We start from the raw sequence: 20,984 nt of genomic DNA on the forward strand, positions 1-20,984 counted from the left end.
TTATCTTAACTCTGCTCTTCCTGGTATACAGGTGAAGAAACAAGAGGCCTAACAAGTTTGAATAACATTCCCTTGGTCATACTGCTAGTAAGTGAAAGAACCAAGGCTTGAAATAAGATCTTTCTTTAACTTCAAGATCAGTATTTATAACTCCAAGCCATATGACCGTCCTAATGAATGGTGTACTTCTCAGCGGCAGCAGACACTAGTGTTGAGAATGGAGCTTCTGTTGACTAATTCTGGCAGAGAATGGAGTGAAATCACACAACCAGCTGACATTGAACAATTGTTTGTGTGATGCCAACACAGCATGGAAGAGTTGTAAAGGATTTTCTCTCAGTTGTATTGTCTCAGAGCACAGACCACATCCAGCACTTTCTTCTTTCACTCTAGGCAGCTGCAGACCACAGATGGCTTCCTAGCATAGGCAATCATTATAAACCTATTAGAATATTTTATGATCTCACAGGATTTTTACCATGTCTGCATTTCCCCCTTTTTCAATACAGATGTGCTCTTTTGTATTGACAGATTAGCTTTAAAATCTTTCAAAAGGAAATTAAGTAAAGATTGTCACCATAATTCACCCTTCCTAAACAACCAATGAATTTTTGCTGTTGTTACTCTGCTGGGCATGCTGGGCATGGTGATGTCTTGGCAATATTATGCATTTTCCCAGCTTTTATAAGTATGCACATATATTTCAGGATGGAGGCCTAGAAGAACAATTTTGTTTGCAAGCTGGGATGCAGAAGAATTTGGTCTTCTTGGTTCCACTGAGTGGGCAGAGGTTAGTTGATAATTCGATATAACATACATTTTCATAATAATAAAGCAGTTAGTATTTAATTCACAAGAATGTAAGAATAACTGGTCAATCCAGCCAGAAAATATTCAAACTTTTTTCCAGAAAGTCTGAAGCAACATATTCTTGTTCAAAAATCAACGATAAAATTTTTTTCGTCACTTGAGAACTAAGTGTTGTTTGAACTTTTTTTTTTTTTTTTTGAGGTACGCGGGCCTCTCACTGTTGTGGCCTCTCCCGTTGCGGAGCACAGGCTCCGGATGCGCAGGCTCACGGACCCAGCCGCTCCGCTGCATGTGGGATCTCCCCGGACCGGGGCACGAACCCGTGTCCCCTGCATCGGCAGGCGGACTCTCAACCACTGTGCCACCAGGGAAGCCCTGTTTGAACTTTTAAAACCACTTAATGTCAATTGTGGAAATAATTTGATCTTCGTTGTCTGGGAGTGTGATAGTAGCTAAATAAATTCACTAGAAACTGGACATCATAATAAGGTATAATGTTTTAACTTTTTCAAATTAACTCCTAAAGCTAATTACATTTAAATATTCCTTGAGCTTGTACTGTCTTCCTCATATCGTAATGACCTACTCTAAATCATGCTAAAAGTGAAGTGGAATGCCCCACCACAGAATATTTACTAGGCTCCTTGGAAAGTAATTTTACCTGCCTGCATTGTTGGCTTTGTGTAATAGAAGTGTTACTTGTAAACATATGCAAAATAAACATTCCATTAACTTCTAGTCATGCTATAAATATTTACTTGGTTCCTATTATCTAAGAATTATGAGAAGCCCTGTAAACTTCCATTTTCTCTGGGGTAGGAAAAAAAGTAGTGCTCCTGTAGACAAAGATTCATGCTGGCATCAAGGAGAGCCTAAATATTTTGAGGGTGTGATTTGCCTCTTTCATCTTATTTTCATCACCTAGAGCTGTATGTTTTTTCACTTTATTTCTTACAGTCAGGACACTTAGAAAATTGCTTGTTTTGGAGATTCATAATCCACTTATATCAACAAAATCCTGCTATACTTTGTCAGTGTTTTAAAGCTGAGAAAAATGTTTTAAAGTTTTGACGAGTAGGTGGTGTCATAACACAGGAGAACTTAATTTGACGGATTAAACCACAGTGTGGTTAAGAAATCAACTCCCGGGCTTCCCTGGTGGCACAGTAGTTAAGAAGCCATCTGCCAATGGAAGGGACACGGGTTCAATCCCTGGTCCAGGAAGATCCCACATGCCATGGAGCAACGAATCCCATACACCACAACTACTACGCCCATGTGCCACAGTTACTGAAGCCTGCCCACCGCAACGAAGAACAGCCCGCCACAACTAGAGAAAGCCCTCGCATAGTAACTACCCACTAAAACCAAAGAAATCAACTCCTTTTCCACTCACTGTATTATGAATGTGGATAGTCTCATCTCAAATTTTAGTCTTAAAAATGTTTTGCTTGTTATTTCTTACCAGTGACCTTTATTGAAATTCTTTCAAACATATGCTTGAAAATCTTACATGTCAAATTTGGGGTGAACTTGGGCCAACTTAATTCAGAAACCTCCATACAGTAAATGTAGATGTGCGTTTTTTTAGAAAGGGGTTATTCCTATTTGTTTGTTTATTTATTTATTTAATATTATAGGAGAATTCCAGACTTCTTCAAGTGCGTGGTGTGGCCTATATTAATGCTGATTCTTCTATAGAAGGTGAATATTATTGGTTTCAAAGGAAAATATATGATCTTGGTAGTAACAGCAGTTTAGTTCGTAAGTTATGCACTAACTAGGAATGCAAATCCATTAACAAGTGGTGAGGGAATTTGCTGCTGGTTTGTCATGCTCATGGCAGCTGTGAGCTCTAGGGTGCTGATTTGGGCTCTCGAAACAACACTCTATAATTTGTTTGTTTCATCTGGCAGATTACCTTATCTATGGTAGGAATTCAGTGAATATCTCTTAAATGAATAAGTCAGTTATGGAACTAAAGATTTCTATGATTTTAGAATGGGGTAGCAAAAAGGTATGATTTAACTACTGTCATCATAATATCATGCACACAAATTTTGAAAACAAATGCTGATTTCCCAGATTTCATCTTTCACCAAGAATTTTTTCTTCTTAAATATTTTTTCCTTCAATTCAGCAAATATTTACTAAGCACCTCTCTATGCAGTGTACTTTCCAGGATTTCAAAGGAATTAGGGGTTAGTAAAGAAGAGTCTAGTACTCAAGAGTTTAAGACTCAGTATGGATGATAAAATAAATCAGTCTAGGATTCTAATATATGCCAGTACTCTCAGAAGGATATTATCAGACTGATCTTGGAGTTCAGAAGACATAATGATAGCAACGTCAGGAAAGGCTTGAGAAATGAGATAGGCATCGAAGACAGGCCTTTTAGAATGGATTTGCTTTGATAAACAGAGATTCAAACTAAGGGACAATCTCAAGTCGATTTTCAAGAAACTGAAACAGTCCATTTTCACTCACTATACTGTAGCCCCGCACGAATCTTTCTGTCCCTTGACCACATGCAACTTCTCAGCCGTTGCAACTGCTGTTCTCTGTACTGAGATTGCTGTTCGACACACCATCTGTTTAATTCTTATTCTTACAGTCTCCCCAGGAGTGTTATTTTTTTCTGGGAAGCCATCTTTGTAGCACTCATCACTGCTGTTATTAAGTAATTATTTGTTTTACAAACCCTCTCCCTTTCTAGACTATATTTTTCTGCCAGGAACAGGCAGGATCCTACTTCTTCATTCCTGGATTCTTAGTGTCTTATTAAATAAATGGTGTTTGCAACAAATGAATGAATAAATGAATGAAGGGTGGACTTATAGAATATTTTCTTTAGTTTATTAGTAAATCTGCCATGTGTCAGAAATAGTTGGAGCATTGCATATAGCTGGAGGCACATTGGCATTTACATTTTCTTTTTTTGTCCACGTATCTGAGCTGCACTGTCCCCTAAGTTAGTTCGTGCGTTTCAGTTATCTTTTCTTCCTTCCTCTAACTTTCCTTAGTTAGCGACTCAGGGCTTGGCCTTATTCCCGGCACTGCTACTTTCTATTATAGTTATGTGACCTCAGGTTGTTACTTTCTCACCTCTCAACAGAGTTACTAAGAGCACATATCTCAAAGGCTCTTGTAAGGGCAAAAGAAGTTAATATTTGCAAAACTCCCAGACTTGTGCCTTGCACAGGGTGAATGTTCAAAAATGTTAGCTTGGATTATTATTATCTTTATTTATTTATTTACTGGCCGTGCCACACGGCTTGTGAGATCTTAGTTCCCCGACCAGGGACTGAACCCTGGGCCCCCCACAGTGAGAACACAGAGTCCTAACCACTGGACCACCAGGGAATTCCTTATTATCCTTATTTAAACACACATATGAAGATGAAACACCTTTGCCACACAGAATAAGTACACCAAACATATATTCTTCAAAAGTAGAATAATGTTCTCTCTATTGCTAGTTTTTTTTTTTTAAGACTTGATTTTAATGCATGTTTTTAATCTTTGATTTTTCTGTTTACGTCATTCCCTGGTTTAAAATGCTGCATTGTCTCCCCAGCATTTTCAGGATCAGGAGCAAATAACACACTCATTACTCTGTGATTGGAATACAGCTTGTCTCACTTTGTTTTATATTTAAAATTGTATTAACTGTTCATTTTTCAAATAATAAAATAAGTCATCTATTAGCTTTCTAATGTTAAAATGCAAAATTTACAAAGAAAATTTCTACTGAAACCATTCTCAAATAACCCTCTCTTCAAAGGAACCACTGTCCTCAGTTTGAGGTATTTCCATCATGTTGACATTCATATGTAGAATTTAGCCCACACAAAGTACCAACCAATGTTTAAATATAAACATTTATTTAACCCAATATTCCTGTGAGGTGAGTAATTTTATTATCTCTCTTGTATAGAACATTTGCTTGGGTGGAGTAGGTGAAGATGTGGAGAGGTGACCTGAGGTTGTTTTATGTGTGGCACCAAGCGTCATGGTGAGGATGAATTTTATTGAGTGATGAATTGGAGAGTTTTGATCAGACTTGGGTTTTATTTATTTATTTATTTTTGGCCACATGTGTTGCGGGATCTTAGTTCCCTGACCAGGGATCAAACCCATACCCTCTGCGTGGAAACGCATAGTCCTAACCACTAGACCACCAGGGAATTCCCCAGACTTAGGTTATAAAGGGATCATTCTGGCTAAGGAGTTAGGAATGGTCTTTGAGTGGAAGAGTAAAATAAAGAAATGAAATAGAAAACAAACTATCTTGTCTTTCAGGAAACTACACTCTGAGAGTTGATTGTACCCCACTTATGTACAGCTTGGTATACAACCTAACAAAGGAGGTAAAAATAATTACATGGAATTTTAAGTTCTACAAATGATGTTTTCTTGAGGTGGCATTATTATGTTAAACATCTGTGTTGTTTTATAACTTTTGCCCATTTCTCCCACACCAATCTGAGGCAGTCTATGGAGAGCATTGCGTCTACCATCTCCATTTGAAACCGAGAAAACTGAGCCCAAAAAGCATTAGCCACTAGAGTCACACAACTTGTTCAAGTAGCTGAACCAGGACTTGGTCCTGCGGTTTAACTCCTTAATTTTAAAACTGGTTTTTACTCTTTAATATAATGATACCAATTAACTTAGGACTCTGGAAGAGTTGACATTTCTAACCGATTGAGAAAGAGAATGTGTGAAAAACCAGGTGTTGACTCCTGGGACACAGACTGGGTAAGACCATGTACCCAATTCCTGATTTCCTGCTGTGGGCTTCAGTCCACTGAGTTAAAGTTATTGTAATTCTGACAGCAGCACAACATACTAAATCTGGCAGAGAGGTGGTGCCTGAATTTCTATAGGACCAATAGGCAACTCTTCATTTTAATTCTCCTGCCCCATAAAGCCACCGTTCCTAAAGGTAGGCATAAGGAATGTTTTGCATGGCAGATTTTTGCTGTTACTGCTAATTACCTGATTTGAACTGGAAAGGATAAAAAAACTTGCTTATTTAACAGAATTACCAATTGAAATGTAATTACCATGAAAGACAATTATTTCCCTCAGATAGGGATTTTAAATAGATCCTAAACATATTGTTAAGGTTTGGTTTCCCAAGCATGGAATTTAATTTATTAACATCTCCAGTAGGAATAGAAAAGTTTAATTTGGCACTAATCTATTCATATTGTTACTTAAGATCTCTGTCAGGTGCCTGCAGTTTTACAATTCCCATGAAGTGTATACAAAATTAAATATCTGAAACATTGTGTCTCAGAGAATTCCCACCATTTATGTGATTTGAGGTCAATGCTAAGGAAGCTTCACAGTTATATTTGTTTACCAGGTGGATTGGTGGCACCCTGTGACAAATGCAAAAACACTACTTTCTAGGTCAAGTTTGAAATTATATGATGCTTGACAGTTTTGGATTTTTAAAATTCTGTTTTTGTTTGGGGAAGGTGATTCGCGGTATTTCAAATTTTAGTGATAAACTGTGACTTTAGTAATATATTTCTAAATACATAATTTCAAATTCATATTACTTAAAATAAATGGAGTGGTACTGTCCCTTGTATCAAAGTTTTGTGTAAATTTGTAAGCTTGAATAAAATTATCTTGCTGCTTTATGTATTGATATTTTACGACTTAAGATGCTGACATAACTTCTCTCTCCCCAAGTTTATATAAATTTATCTGTGTTCCCATCGACCTTTGCACATCCGTCTATTATAGCACCTAGCACATGAATTCCACATTTTTATTTATAGTTCCCACTAGTAGATGGTGTGTAATTTGTATTATTAAACTTTGTATGGCTGACATCTACAAAAAGTCTTCCACAGAATAGGTAGTCTATAAAATCTTTTGAGTTGAAACTGTTAAAAAATAGAGCATAGGACTTTTATTAAATAAAAAATAAAAACTTTTTATACCATATATTATTCAGTTACAGTTTAGTGAGTATTAGTTACAGTTTAGTGTGCTAAACGTTTTGGCATAACATTTAATGCTCTGAGTTTAGCATTCAATAGTAGGGCATATTGTACTCCCTTAGAATTCTCATCTGTAAAATCTGAAAATGTATTGAAAGCCCTGTGCTTAACACAATTACGATAAATACTCAACTAATTAAATAAGATATTAGTGCATTTGTTTTGTTATGTATTATTTAATGACTGACAAACTTGTTGGCACAAAGCAATATTTAAAAAAAAAACAAAAAACAAAAAAAACAAACCTTCCCTTAACCAGCTTGCTTCTTTTCATTTTTTTTAATAAAAGGAGGATGAATGTGTTTTTGAGAGTAGCCTCCCTTAATTTGGAAAAATAGACCAAAAAAAAAAAAATCTTACAGTGTGACCATTCGTCTGAATACAATGGCTTGGTAATAATTTGGTATAGCTTTCTTTTCCATACACTCCCTGTATTTTTTTTAATAATAGGTGCATTATATATAATAACATGAGCATTTTCCTATATTGTGAGAAACTCATTGTTGTAATTCTTAATGACTGCTAATGTATGAATTGCATTCCTTATTTTACTGAATATAATTTGGCTACTCATTCCCTGGTTAATAGATTTATAAGTATTCTCTCTCTCTCTCTCTCTTTTTTTTTTTTTTTTTTTCCTTTTAACTTGTGTAGCTCCAAAGTCCTGATGAAGGTTTTGAAGGTAAATCCCTTTTTGACAGCTGGAATGAAAAAAGCCCTTCACCCGAATTCAGTGGCTTGCCCAGGTGAACAAAGAAAACTCTTTACTAAATTCAGTATGGAATTGTGTTGAAAATAAAAGGGTAGTTTCTTTCAACAAATAATAAAAATTTAATTTAAAATTCTCTTATATCTGTTAAAGAAAAAGTGATGCTTAGGTTTACAAATAAAATTGTTACCCAAAAACTGGGTCTGCCTCCTGGTGGGTGTCAGCCAAATGGCACAACCAACCCAAAGAGCACTAGATGGAAGGATGTATTACTTGCAGCAAGTAAGGAGAGTACCGGGGATCTTTTCCAAAGCAGTGTCTCCCTGGACAGCAAAATGGGGGAAGTTTCAAGTTAAGGGTACATACATATTCATGAGGGGGGTTGAGCAGAGGAGAATTCAGTATAGAATTGGGGCAAAGTTTGACAGAGTCCAAACTTTAGTTGATTGAGTTCAGAAAGGGTCAACATCATCATTCCTTAGGTTTCAGCTGATCTGGGGGTTGAGTGCTCAAGGGGATCCAAATTCTGCAAAACAGCTCAAGAATGTTCTTCAGGCTAATCTTTACCATTGTAACAGAACTGGGAGTCTTTACAACTGATTTATTATCTTTGCTATTGTTACTTCTCTTGCCTGATAAGTCATTTGTTCCTAAATTCTCTTGCTGCCTTAAGATCATTAATGACTGAGACCAGTTCAAGGATAAGAATTGTGGTCAGGCCTTTACCGCAAAATGGCTTAGGCCAAAAATGAGTTGTCTTATGTCAAGAAAGCCATGCATAGTTCTCTTTCTCCAGGGACCCCCTACCCTATCTGCTTACAAAATATTGCTGTGTGTTTTGAAATTAAATCTGTAGGCCATCAAAATATGGTTCGCTTTTGAGTAGGTAATATATACACATGGCACCTAAGTCTGTCCTCTCATCACTGTATAAAGATTCTTTTTTCTGAACATTATACAGTTAACAAGTGTTTTGTTAACTGCATAATGTTATAAGAAGAATATAGGCATCGTTTCAGGTTTAGCTGTGTCTTCACAAGCACGGGAAGAGGAATAAATATCTCAGTAGTTTGAGATTAAAGATAACAATATGAATAATTTAAACTTTTAAGGATGGGAATTAAATCTGAGTTATCTGATTCTTTTAACTTTATCATGTACAACAAATATAGGTAATAAAAAAAGTTAGTGAAGGAAAATATTTTCCAACTTCAATAATCTTTTTCTAAAAAAGCAACATACAATTGTGATATTGTGATTCATAATAAGAAGTGCATATTTGGTCCTCCTGATCTCTTACAGAGCTCCTAAACCCCTGGAATTTTCTAAGTGATGAGACGGACAAAGGTGTCTTTTGTTATGTTAATGAGGTGATATGACCCCACTTAAGGTGGGGGCTGGTTGCCAGGAGAACCAACCAAATGACTTGAGGGTTGAAACTTTCAGTCTGACCCTCAACCTCCCAGGAAGGGAGCCGGCCTGGAGGTTGACTCAGTCACCAATGTCCAATGACTTAATTGATCATGACTATGGAATGAGGCTTTCATAAGACCCCAAAAGGGTTGGGTTTGGGGAGCCTCTTGGTTGGTGAACACGTGGAGGTGCTGGAAGAGTCCGGTGAGCCCGGAGAGGGCGTGGAAGTTCTGACCCCTTTCCCATACCTCGTCCTATGCATCTCTTCCATCTGGCTGCTCTTGAGTTATAACCTTTCATAATAAATTGATGATCTAGTAAGTATATGTTTCTCTGGGTTCTACGAGCAGCTCTAGCAAACCCAAGGAGGGGCTCATGGGAACCTCCCATCTACAGCCAGTTGGTCAGAAGCACTGGTGGTGGTTGTGTGTTGGGGGGGAACAGTCTCTTGGGACTGAGCCCTTAATGTGTGGGACCTGACCCTATCTCTGGGTGGACAATGTCAGAATTGAGTTGAATTGTAGAATACCCAGCTGATGGCCTGGAGAATCGCTTGTTGTTGGTGTGGGGAACTGCCCCCCCCACCGACAACACACACACAAACAGGTTGGAATTGGATCCAGAAACCCAAAAGAACAATGGTCACCTCTCCCTAAAACAATCTTATGGAAGTAGATATTTTGTGATCAGAATTGACATTCCCCCCCACTTTTTGTTTTTTTTTTTGCTGCTTATATCTAAAATATATCCAACGCAATATATCTAAAAATTATATTTATAGTATTGAGTGGAGATTAGTTTAATTAATATTGATCTGTACTCAGTGAAGAAGTTGCTCAAATAATCCTGTATTTTATCCCTAAAAGGATTAGCAAATTAGGATCTGGTAATGATTTTGAAGTGTTCTTCCAAAGACTTGGAATTGCTTCAGGCAGAGCACGGTACACTAAAGATTGGGTAAGTCTATCAGTGAGTTCTTCATGGTTAGTTATGAATATATTTTAGCTAAACAAATAATTCTGATCAAAAAAAGCGACTTAAGCACCGTGCTTGTTCCATCTCTGATTATGTTCATCAAATTGAAATTCTTTCAGTATTTTAATTGGTTTCTTCTGATATCAATCTGCATGTTTGTAAATAATATGCTTCTGCTGCTATTTCTTTCTTTTTCAGTTTTAGGTATTTATCCATTTACTTCTTACTGGGAAAGCTAGGCATTCAGTTCTCTTATATCACTTCTTCTACCAACCCCCAAATACTTTCCCTCATCGCATTTTTTCAATATATAGTTGTGCTACCCTTGTTGATTAGAAGACATTTTTTTCCTCCGTGTATCCCTACTTAACTCACCTCAAACTCTTAGTATATTCAAACACATCAGGTGAACTGGCAGACTCCATTTTTCCCGTTGGGGCTCTTCTGCTCCTCTGGGTTCTCTGGTTATTCTTTCTGCCTGTGGCACAGCTCTTGGCTGTGAAATTTTCCCTCACTAAGAAATCTGAGAGAATCTTCATTTCACTCGTAGTTTGGATTTTCTGTTTCCCAGATTTTTATTCCTTTTTCTTATTTACTCTCCACGTTTTTGGGAGCACATCCTTCAGGCACTTCTTGAAAAGGGTGAATGACAGCCAAACACCTTGCATGTCTGTTATACTACACAAAATTCTTCAATAATTTGACTGGGCACAAAGTTTTGCTTGAAAATTCTGTACCCTTAGAATTTTGAACTCATTGCTTCATTGCCTGTTGAGAGATGTTGTTTGTTCCTTGATCTCTTTCTTTTCTATCTAATTTATTTATTTACTTGGTTGTACCAGGTCTTAGTTGCAGCATGCACGTGGTATCTAGTTCCCTGACCAGGGATCAAACCCCGGGCCCCCTGCATTGGGAGTGCAGAGTCTTACACACTGTGCCACCAGGGAAGTCCCTTGTTCCTTGATCTCTTGCCTCTGTTTGTTTGTTTTTTTAAATAAATTTATTTATTTATTATTTTTGGCTGCATTGGGTCTCTGTTGCTGTGCGCGGGCTTTCTCTAGTTGCGGTGAGCAGGGGCTACTCTTCATTGTGGTGCGCCGGCTTCTCATTGCCGTGGCTTCTCTTGTTGCAGAGCATGGGCTCTAGGCATGCAGGCTTCAGTAGTTGTGGCTCGGGAGCTCTAGAGCACTGGCTCAGTAGTTGTGGCACACGGGCTTAGTTGATCCGTGGCATGTGGCATCTTCCCAGACCAGGGATTGAACTCGTGTCCCCTGCATTGGCAGACAGATTCTTAACCACTGCGCCACCAGGGAAGTCCCACCTCTGGTTTTTTTTAAAAGGAAGATTTTAGTATCTTCTCTTTATGACTGTGTTGCCCTTGGTGTACATGTGTATTATGCTATTTTTTAATACGCTGAGCTGGGAACAAAGTGGACTCTTTGTTCTGGAAACCTATGTATTGTAGGTGTAGGAAATGTTTTTTTCTTTGATTATTCCCTCTTTCCTCTTTCTCAAACCATTATTAATTTGTTTAGCATCTGTAGCATTATTTTCCAATGTCTTTATCTGTTCTTTTGTGTTCTTATCTGTGTCTTTTTCTACATTCTGGGATATTTTTCTCAACTCTGCCATTCATTCATTCTTTTTTATTGTTTCCCTCCATTCCCGTAGTACCTCCTTACCGTGGGTTGATTTTATTTTAGTTTGTGTGCTTGGTCTGTATCTTTCAAGTTAAAGACTTTCTTCAAATGTCTGGTCCTCTTTGGCAATGTATCTTATTTGGGAGTGAGACCATAAAAAGCTGATTGAAGCCCTGTATGTGGTGCTTGTTGTAGGGGGGGCCTCACAAGAGAGGGATTGAGAATGCGTGTTCTTGTTGCTTCATTGGGAGCCAACTAACGCAGAGAATCTATAGGTCTTTTGTCTTGGGCTAGTTATTCTCCCCAGACAGAAAATCTTTATAATCTCTTACCATTGGGGCTGGTGATGAGGGTAGATGTTAATATTATCTACATTTTACTTATGAGAAAACTACAGCAAAGAAAGGTTAATAACTTTTGGGTTAATAACCTCCCAGAGTTATTTGGTAATAAGCCATGAAGCCTGAATTCAAACTCTGGCAGGCTAATTCCAGAGTCCCACTCTCAATGCACCACTATATAAAATGTTTTGTTATATCAGTTAAAAAAAAAAAAAAAGAATAAGCATCTAAACAATGGGCAAAAGGCATAAATCAGCAACTCAGAATTTGAAAAGTTGTTCTCTCTTGCCTTTTGTGTATGTTCTTGTTTTTTTTATACCCGTCTGAGCATTACTTCTTTACTTAGTGAGATTTTGGATCTACTGCTGAAATCCTCACTGTTCACTCTTTACTTTTCAGCACACTGCTTGTCAGAAAGTTATTCATGGAATTTCAGTCATTAAACGATTTGCAGCATTGCCCTATATAATATTGTATCATGCTTATTTCCTTGCTTCTAATGATTCTCTGTCTTCTTAAATTGTTTTCACCCAAATGCAACATTATCTTGTCTTTATTTCAGAAATATTTCTATTACATCTCTTGTTTTCTTAAAGGCAAGAATGTTAGGTTTTTTCCAAGGTACTTTTCATAGTATTGTTTATGTTATATACACATACTTTTTAACTGGTGAAAACCTGGGGTGGGTTTTAATATTATATTAACCCTTTAGTAAGTGGCTTATTGAAGTACTTAAATACTTTCCTTTATTCATTGCTGACAGAAACAGTCTTACTAATATTAACAGTATCTATGATACTATGCATTTTATATAAGTTATCTCATGAGAGATATATTTTGTTTTTCGGGTTTTTTTGTAGGCAACAAACAAATTCAGCAGCTATCCACTGTATCACAGTGTCTATGAAACATATGAATTAGTGGAAAAGTTTTATGATCCAGCTTTTAAGTATCACCTTGCTGTGGCTCAGGTTCGAGGAGGAATCGTCTTCGAACTAGCCAATTCCATAGTGCTCCCTTTTGACTGTCGAGATTATGCTGTTGTTTTAAGAAAGTATGCTGATAAAATCTACAATATTTCAATGAAACATCCACAAGAAATGAAAACATACAATGTGTCATTTGGTATGATACCCTTCCTTTTTCAAAATTCACAGTCTGTATGTTTCTATTAATCTCTAAAATGTAATGATCTACCTTAGGCCCATTTATTACTTATTGCTATTCCATATGATCAAATATTTTATGCATATAAATGTATCTTCCATTTCATTGATGCCTGTCTTGCAATAAACAAAGTATAAATACCTTGTTAAATACAAAAGAGAACAACCTTCTATATTGTTTCCTTTGCTTAAACTATAGAACAATGTCATTAGGTCCTCATTTCTATTTCAGAATCACTATTTTCTGCAGTGAAGAATTTTACAGAAATTGCTTCTAACTTCAGTGAGAGACTCCAAGACTTGGACAAAAACAAGTACGTTGTATATATATAGATATAAGTTTTGCATGTAATAGCTATAATGAAAAAGAAATACTAGCTGACATCTTTGTTGTTGAAGTATCTTTGGAAAGTTTTTTTCTGCTTTCTTTCTCTTCATTCTAACAGGCTATACAGGGCTGCAATATCTCTCAAAGAGATATTTTTGACATTCTGAGTGGCATATGTGCTGTTGAGAAATGCTGGTAACTTCTTTACTACCAACTGAGTGGTAGTTACAAAATTTCCACCTTAACATTGAAGGTCCTCCCCTGTGTGTCCCCATCTTTTTCCAGTTTTATCTCCTGTTCTTTCAACATCTGTAAATCATATTTCAACCAAGCTCTCCTATTCCCAAAACACACCTTCTTCCTCCCTTTTCTTAATGTCATTACCCACACAAAGAGCTCCTAATCTCCACTTCCACCTAGAAAAATTCTCTATATCCAGACTAGCAAATAAGGTAAAGCCATTAGTTTTTTTTCAGATGTTAAGCATTTGGGATTAATTCTTGTAAAATCACAAAAGTAAAACATAATATGAACAAAATTTTAAGACTGGAGAAAAAGAGAATGTTAGGGACAATTCTTTAAAGGTAGAATTTTGAGAGTGAATATCTACTATATATTAAAAATATTGTGACGATACAAATATCAAATCCTTAGAGCCTGATGCAGGAATACATAGAAAGACAAAGAGCAGACAGAACAAAAAATAGACCAGTGATATATAAGGATGTATTTGTAATGAAGGATACATTAAAGTCCAATGAGAAAGAAAGGTATTCAACAATAATATTGTATAAGCTCTTTCAGGAATTGATAAAAAAGTGAATTCAAAATCTCACTTTGGGGCTTCCCTGGTGGTGCAGTGGTTGAGAGTCCACCTGCCGATGCAGGGGACATGGGTTCGTGCCCCGGTCCGGGAAGATCCCACATGCCGTGGAGCGGCTGGGCCCGTGAGCCATGGCCGCTGAGCCTGCGCGTCCGGAGCTTGTGCTCCGCAACGGGAGAGGCCACAACAGTGAGAGGCCCAAGTACAGCAAAAAAAAAAAAAAAAAAAAAAAAAAAAAAATCTCACTTCACATTCTATGCAAAAATAAACAACAGGGATAGAAGAAATTTTTAGTAAAAATTGAAATATCTTGGAAGTGAGATTCCAAGTTTAGATATAACAATGCAATCAGATTTGAGAATATTAAAATGGTTAATAATATGGAAACCGATACTGCAAATCAAAGATAAAAGACTGGAAAAACTCTTTTCCAGAAAATATGGACAGGGGGGTAATATAGATATAATAAAAATACTTTTTTTTTGAAAATTGATAAGAAAATCAAAAGAACAAAGTTGGAAATATTGGCACTAGACATCATCAAGAGAAATCATTCAAAAAGAAGATACCACCTGTGCAGAAACAGATAAAAAAAATTCAAATTTACTAATAATTCAAAAATACAAATGAAAATAATGTAGTAGTCAATTTACTAATAATTCAAAAATACAAATGAAAATAATGTCATACTATTTTCATACCAAATGAGTAGCAATTTAAAACTTGTTTGTACACATTGCTACAGTCAGTACACTGAAGCAGATGCTCTCTTGTTTTTCTGATAGCATTGTGAATTGCTTTAAACTATTAAAAATCATAAATACATATTGTTAAAGTTTCTAGGGCCATGACAGGGTTCTTACACTTTGCCATAGTATTTCTATTTCTTGAATTTTTTTCTTCAGGAAAGAGTCTCAAATTTGAGGGAATAAAATGGCTTCTCAGAGAAAGTTACAAATTATAATACCAGAGAATTCAAAACAGCCTTCATACCTATGAGGACAGAAATTACTAAACAATCAGATGTCCACCCATTTAAACATTTTGTAAAGATTAACACTGATGGTTATAAAGGAAGTATAATAAGATATTTGTAATAAAATGTTAAGCAAACAAAAAGGTCATAAGATTGTACATATATAATATTTTATCGAATATAGAGAAAATCTTACAGAAAACCAATTAGTATGATAATCGTGTTATCCTTGGGTGAATAGGAAGATTTTTTTTTCTTATACTTTACAATTCTTTCCAAATTTTTTATGTGAGTAAAAAATCAACAATTATAAATAAATTTTAGAGAAATGCCAAGCACCATATAGTCTATTAAGCTGATTTTCTATCATTAAGTAAATGACGTTTCTTCCTTGTGAAGAACTGCTGTTGGCATGGTATGGTAATCCAGGACACTGAGCTTTCACTTCCTTGAGTATTTCTGTATTTGTCTTACCATCTCTAAATGATAGTTAAGGTACATATCCTGAAACACCTGGAGCCATGCCTTGTACATAATATGAGTAAATGCTGGCTAAAGTAAATTAAAGTAGATGTTGAATTTCTCAACCAAAACTTTGAAATGTGAGGAAGAGACACTTCTTGAATCCTGCTTTTCTTAAATCAATCCCTTAACCCATCAAAGGATACAGAGTGTTGACTCCCTGGTACTTTTATGCTCACATAGTATTCAACCTCAAGACCTACCTCCTCCAACCCTAGGGAGGCCAGCCTGCTTCTGGTGGAAATAGATCCTGTTTACGTACATCTGGTGCTGTGAGCATTTACCTCCCAGGGGTATTTCAGATTGAACCCTGCTCTGTACAAGGAACATCCAAATGGGGTGTGTGCGTAACCACATGAATTTTTGTGTTTGTAGCAATGCTTTATGAATTTGGTTCGGAAACCTGTAGCGTCTTATTGAAATTATGGTTCGTTCAGTTGCCGCCTTTGTTAGTTTATGAGAACTGCTCACAGGTAAAGTGTATGCCCAGTTTACCTTTATACTATCGCAAAACCTGAGTTCTTGATGCTAAATAAATGAATGTTGAAAATAGCTCAAATCCAATCTGTGGAGCCTTTAATTAGTCTGTCTTCCTGTTGTCAACACAGTGCAGTTGAAGGAATAGTACTGAGCTACTACTCACTCTAAAACTTTCTAGTTGTGAACCTGGGCAAGTCATTTATCTACTGAATCTGAGTATCTCATCTGTGGGACGGGGCTATTATCCTGCATAACTTGGAGGACTGCTCTGAAGATTAAAAAGAACAAATTTTATAAACATTCAGAATAGTAATGGGCACATTGTTTTATTATTAAATCTAAAAAATAACAAAACTAAGATAAATTTTTATATAAAGTAACTTATGATTCCTTATGGTAATGGTTATTTCTCATTATGACAGACTTAATAGGTTGAATTTAATAACGTTGTTGCCCTACTCCAGGCTTGCTGGTAAATTTTCAGTTGTATTGAGTCATTTTTATTATAGTAACGCTGTCCCACACACTTTGGAATGTGAGCTCTGTGAAAGCCAGAAGTGTCTGATGCATAACAGGCATTCATATATTGTTGAAAGGGTGAAATAAGCACCACCCCTTTTGTTCATGATAGGTTTATCTTTAAAAATAATAATAAAAATATTATTAGCTGTCATTTGGTAAATATGTATAATTCCCCAGGTACCCTACTAAACATTAATAGACTATTCCATTTCAATATTGAAATGACTTCTATGAACAGATTTTTATGAGATTTAAGGTGAAAAAAGTCTTGCCTGTATTTGAATACCTAGGTTTATCAATTAATTATTTCAATATAAATAAAAATTACTATATATTTTTTCCATGGGCACATTGAACTTTTTCGGTCCTTTTATAAGCCTCAGCAGAGTAGTATCTTGTAGGATTTAAAAAAATGTAACTATGCATGCTACTGTTCTTAATTTGCATGTTATAGGAAGTTAAAATATATTAGCTGTGTTTAGTTTTGTTTTGAATTTTTAGTTTGCTGAGTAGTGCACATATTTTCATGAAGCTACAACTGTATTCCTTTCCTTTTCCAGCCCAATATTATTAAGAATTATGAATGATCAACTGATGTTTTTGGAACGAGCATTTATTGATCCTTTAGGATTACCAGACAGGCCTTTCTATAGGTAAGGGTAAAAATATGACTCTTTATTTTAATATAATTTTTTTCTTATTTTTTGCCCTGTGGGAAAAATATAGTTGATTTCTTGCAAGCATATAAAAAATTCCAAAATATATGTAGTAAATGATAAATATATTATTTATTTATATAATGTAATATGATTACTACAGATCTTTATTTTATTATCTTTTTTGTTTCTATGTATAAAAGAGTATATGTTCATTGCAGGAAATTTAGAAAACCCAGGAAGTCAGAAGTAGAAAATAAAAATCTCCCCAACTCTACTTGTCAGATATAAAATCATGTTTGTCCTTTGGTATACATAATTTTAGCCCCTCTCTTATTTTATTTTGAATATATGTATATTTATGCATATACATAAGGCATAATAAATATATATATTTATTTACTCTATCTCTTCATGTTGACATTTAGTTTTTTTCTAATTTTTGACAATTATAATTATTTCTGATAAACACCAACTGTCCCCAGGTTGATCTTACTAAGTATTCAGAAAGAATTAGATCATTGACCAGCCAGAAACGACCTCATCTTTCTGTTTAGGGATTATCTATGAAAGAATTGGAATTGGGCATAAGGGCATCATCCAGACAGGGTGAATGGATCCCCCTTAGTGGCATAATCATGTTCCTTTCCTTCTTTACCTCTTTACTATGGAACTTGTCCTTCTCTTCCAGGGCTGTTACATGCACTGGCTAAGCTCCTTCAGTAAAAACATCACCTTCTTCCTAGGTCATGTTGAATGTTATAAAACTGTTTTGAATGATTCTTCATGCTTGACACTAGGTATTATAACATGACTTCTTTTTTAAATAGGAGGAAAACACAATGATAGGTTGTCTGGTCACAAATGAAACCCTATAATCACAGTTGTGCTACATTTCAGAGGATAGAGTGGTATTTTGAAGTCATCACTTCTTGCAGTGTGCCTTGAGAGTGATCACTTCATCGCCCAGACCTCAATTTCCTCCTCTTTGAAATGATAATCTCAACTCTGTAGAGTTTATTTTCAAGGATTAGAAAAATGATAGGTAAATAATTGAATGCCAAGCGTGATCCATAGTAGGTGACAAGCTGTTGTTGCTATCATTGTCATCATTTTTGTTGCTCTGAGCCACTTTAAGTCATCTGTCTAAAGTCAAAATATAATTAATTGCCACATATTTCATAGACTAGTCTTTGGAGATTGAACTTGTAAATTTAGTTGACAAGTAGCAATTAGAATTATACAATCCACGAATTGTAGAATGTCCCTGTTTTTTCCCTTGTATATATAATTCGAGCAACTGATAGCAAACTATTTTTATCAACAGACATGTCATCTATGCTCCAAGCAGCCACAACAAGTATATGGGGGAGTCATTCCCAGGGATCTTCGATGCTCTGTTTGATATTGAAAACAAGGTGGATCCTTCCAAGGCCTGGGAAGAAGTAAAGAGACACATTTCTATTGCAGCCTTCACCGTGCAGGCTGCAGCAGGGACTCTGAGAGAAATAGCCTAAGAAGTTTCTTTGGGGAACACGTTGAATTAGTATGATGTATCACTCAGAAAGAATCATGTTGGATGTACAGATAAACTGAAAAATAAAGTTATGTACATATATATACATATATAGATACAGATAGATACATATATCCACCTTGGCATTCTTTTTTCTTCTCCATATAGATCGAATAAGAAAGATGGATGATTTTTATTCTGTAATTATAGAAAGTTATTCTGAAGTTGGACTAAGTGTTGAAATTAAGAACAGAGTAAAATTTTAATACACTTATGTGGCATTATCAGAGAGTCATGTCTAATTCAGCACTTACAAAACTACTCCTGTCACTGCACATGTAGAAAACATCAGTCTGTTATTTGTTGTGTATTTTTAGAATTTTTATAAATAAAATTGTACCATGTATATTTTTCTAGGACTTGATTTTTTCACTCACTTTTGACATTTCATCCATGTATTATTGTGGCTGTAGGTCATTAGAGTCCACTGACATAGAGCATTCCCTTGCATTGATATAACACTTATGCATTAGCATTCAGTTAAGACAGAGAAACCACACAGAAACATAAACAGAGAAAGTTAATGTAAAGAATGATTAATTACAATAGCATTGGAGCAATGAAGTATTGTCTAGTAAAAGGTGAAAAGAAGTTTAAAGAATATAAGAATTACAGGTACTTCCCTGGTGGTCCAGTGGCTAAGACTCCACACTCCCAATGCAGGGGGCCCAGGTTCGACCCCTGGTCAGGGAACTAGATCCCACGTGCCGCAACTAAGAGCCCGCGTGTCACAAGGAAGGTCCTGTGTGCCTCAACTAAGACCTGGCACAGCCAAATAAATAAATAATTATTTTTAAAAAAACAGAATATAAGAATTACAGATATATGGAGCAATCACTGTCCCTTGGATTGAGGACTGCAGGAACATGTAGATGTTTCCTTAAAAATAAATTAGGCCATTGTGTAAATCCAATCAAAATGATTTGAGCTTGTGTTTACACCTAAGATAACCTAATCTTCTCTAACGTACAATATCCTAAGAAAAGTCTAGTCTTTGGAAATTCTACAAAAGACCTAAAGAATACAATTCACAGTATCCAGAAAATAAAGAACTTCACTGGTGGACATTAAGATGCCAAGTACAGATGCCAATTAGTCCTCTCTTACAAAGCAAACAGACTGGCTGATTTTGACAACTTTCCCTCTAAAATTATCATGAGACTGTTTATAATGCTCATCTATTGCTATGGAATTTGGAGATAGTGGGTTCCAATCCACCCTCTTTTCCTAAGACTGCTTGAAATTGTTCTGTCACCTGAGGATTTGAAAACAATGTGTCTCCCATGTAATAGGTGGTTTGTCTAATTACATAATGCCTAATAGGGTAGCCACATGTAGATATCAAGCTCTTGAAATGTGACTAGTTTGAATTGAGCTGTGCTGTCAGTATGAAATGCATGCTGGACATCAAAAACTTAGTATAGAAAAAAGAATGTAAAATAGCTCATTAATATTTTCAATATTATTTATATTTTTAATGATAATTTTTGAATATATTTAAGTATATTATTGAAATTCATTTCAAATGTTTTTAATTACCTTTTATGATGTGGACACTAAGAAGTTTAAAAATACATATATGGTTCAGATTATATTTCTATAAAAATTTTATTATTATTTTATTCTTTAAATCTTTTTTGCATTAAGCATTTCAGTTGTATTTTATTAAATCTTGTGATTAATGTTTTGAAAAATTGTTTTGTGTTTGCCTTATCTTTCTAACTATACAGTAAGTTTTCTGGGGGAGAAGGCTCAGCTATCTTGTTTTGGTTCACCTACCATACCTGAAAGGCAAAAGTAAGTGTTTCATATAGACTGGATGATTGTGTTGAATCAATTGAGAACACAGGTAGTGAAATGCAATACTTTATATATCTTTAACACCTTTAGTTTATAGACGTATCTTTAAATAAATTTCAACAAGTTTAAATAAATATTTAAACTTGGTGATTGACAACTCAGAGTTATATGTAAATCAAAAACTATGGGGAAAAAAAAGAGCAAAAATATTATGGTCTCTCAGA

At 35.6% G+C, this 20,984-nt stretch overlaps 1 protein-coding gene and 1 pseudogene across 4 annotated transcripts in view; one reads left to right on the plus strand and one right to left on the minus strand.

Annotated features, from left to right (window-relative positions):
- The window catches only part of FOLH1 (folate hydrolase 1), a 65,307-nt gene extending 44,698 nt beyond the window's left edge, over positions 1-20,609 (plus strand). The window contains exons 11-19 of one of the 4 annotated variants that reach the window (XR_012333345.1): positions 708-790; positions 2,451-2,514; positions 5,113-5,180; positions 7,488-7,579; positions 9,822-9,912; positions 12,772-13,036; positions 13,310-13,391; positions 16,102-16,199; positions 17,289-17,381. Coding sequence is in view for 3 of the 4 variants with exons in the window: in XM_033862108.2 (XP_033717999.1) it covers positions 708-790; positions 2,451-2,514; positions 5,113-5,180; positions 7,488-7,579; positions 9,822-9,912; positions 12,772-13,036; positions 13,310-13,391; positions 17,289-17,381; positions 18,712-18,901 (1,028 nt within the window). In the remaining variant the exon portion in view is untranslated. Of the gene's footprint in view, positions 1-707; positions 791-2,450; positions 2,515-5,112; positions 5,181-7,487; positions 7,580-9,821; positions 9,913-12,771; positions 13,037-13,309; positions 13,392-16,101; positions 16,200-17,288; positions 17,382-18,711 lie in introns of those variants that run through there. The other 3 variants (XM_033862108.2, XM_073808270.1, XM_073808271.1) reach the window with 3 other exon arrangements.
- Positions 1-20,984, minus strand: part of LOC109552305 (lysine-specific demethylase 4D-like) — a 359,102-nt pseudogene that overhangs the window by 184,122 nt on the left and 153,996 nt on the right.

Source organism: Tursiops truncatus, chromosome 8, assembly GCF_011762595.2.
Source record: "Tursiops truncatus isolate mTurTru1 chromosome 8, mTurTru1.mat.Y, whole genome shotgun sequence".
Lineage (NCBI taxonomy): Eukaryota > Metazoa > Chordata > Mammalia > Artiodactyla > Delphinidae > Tursiops > Tursiops truncatus.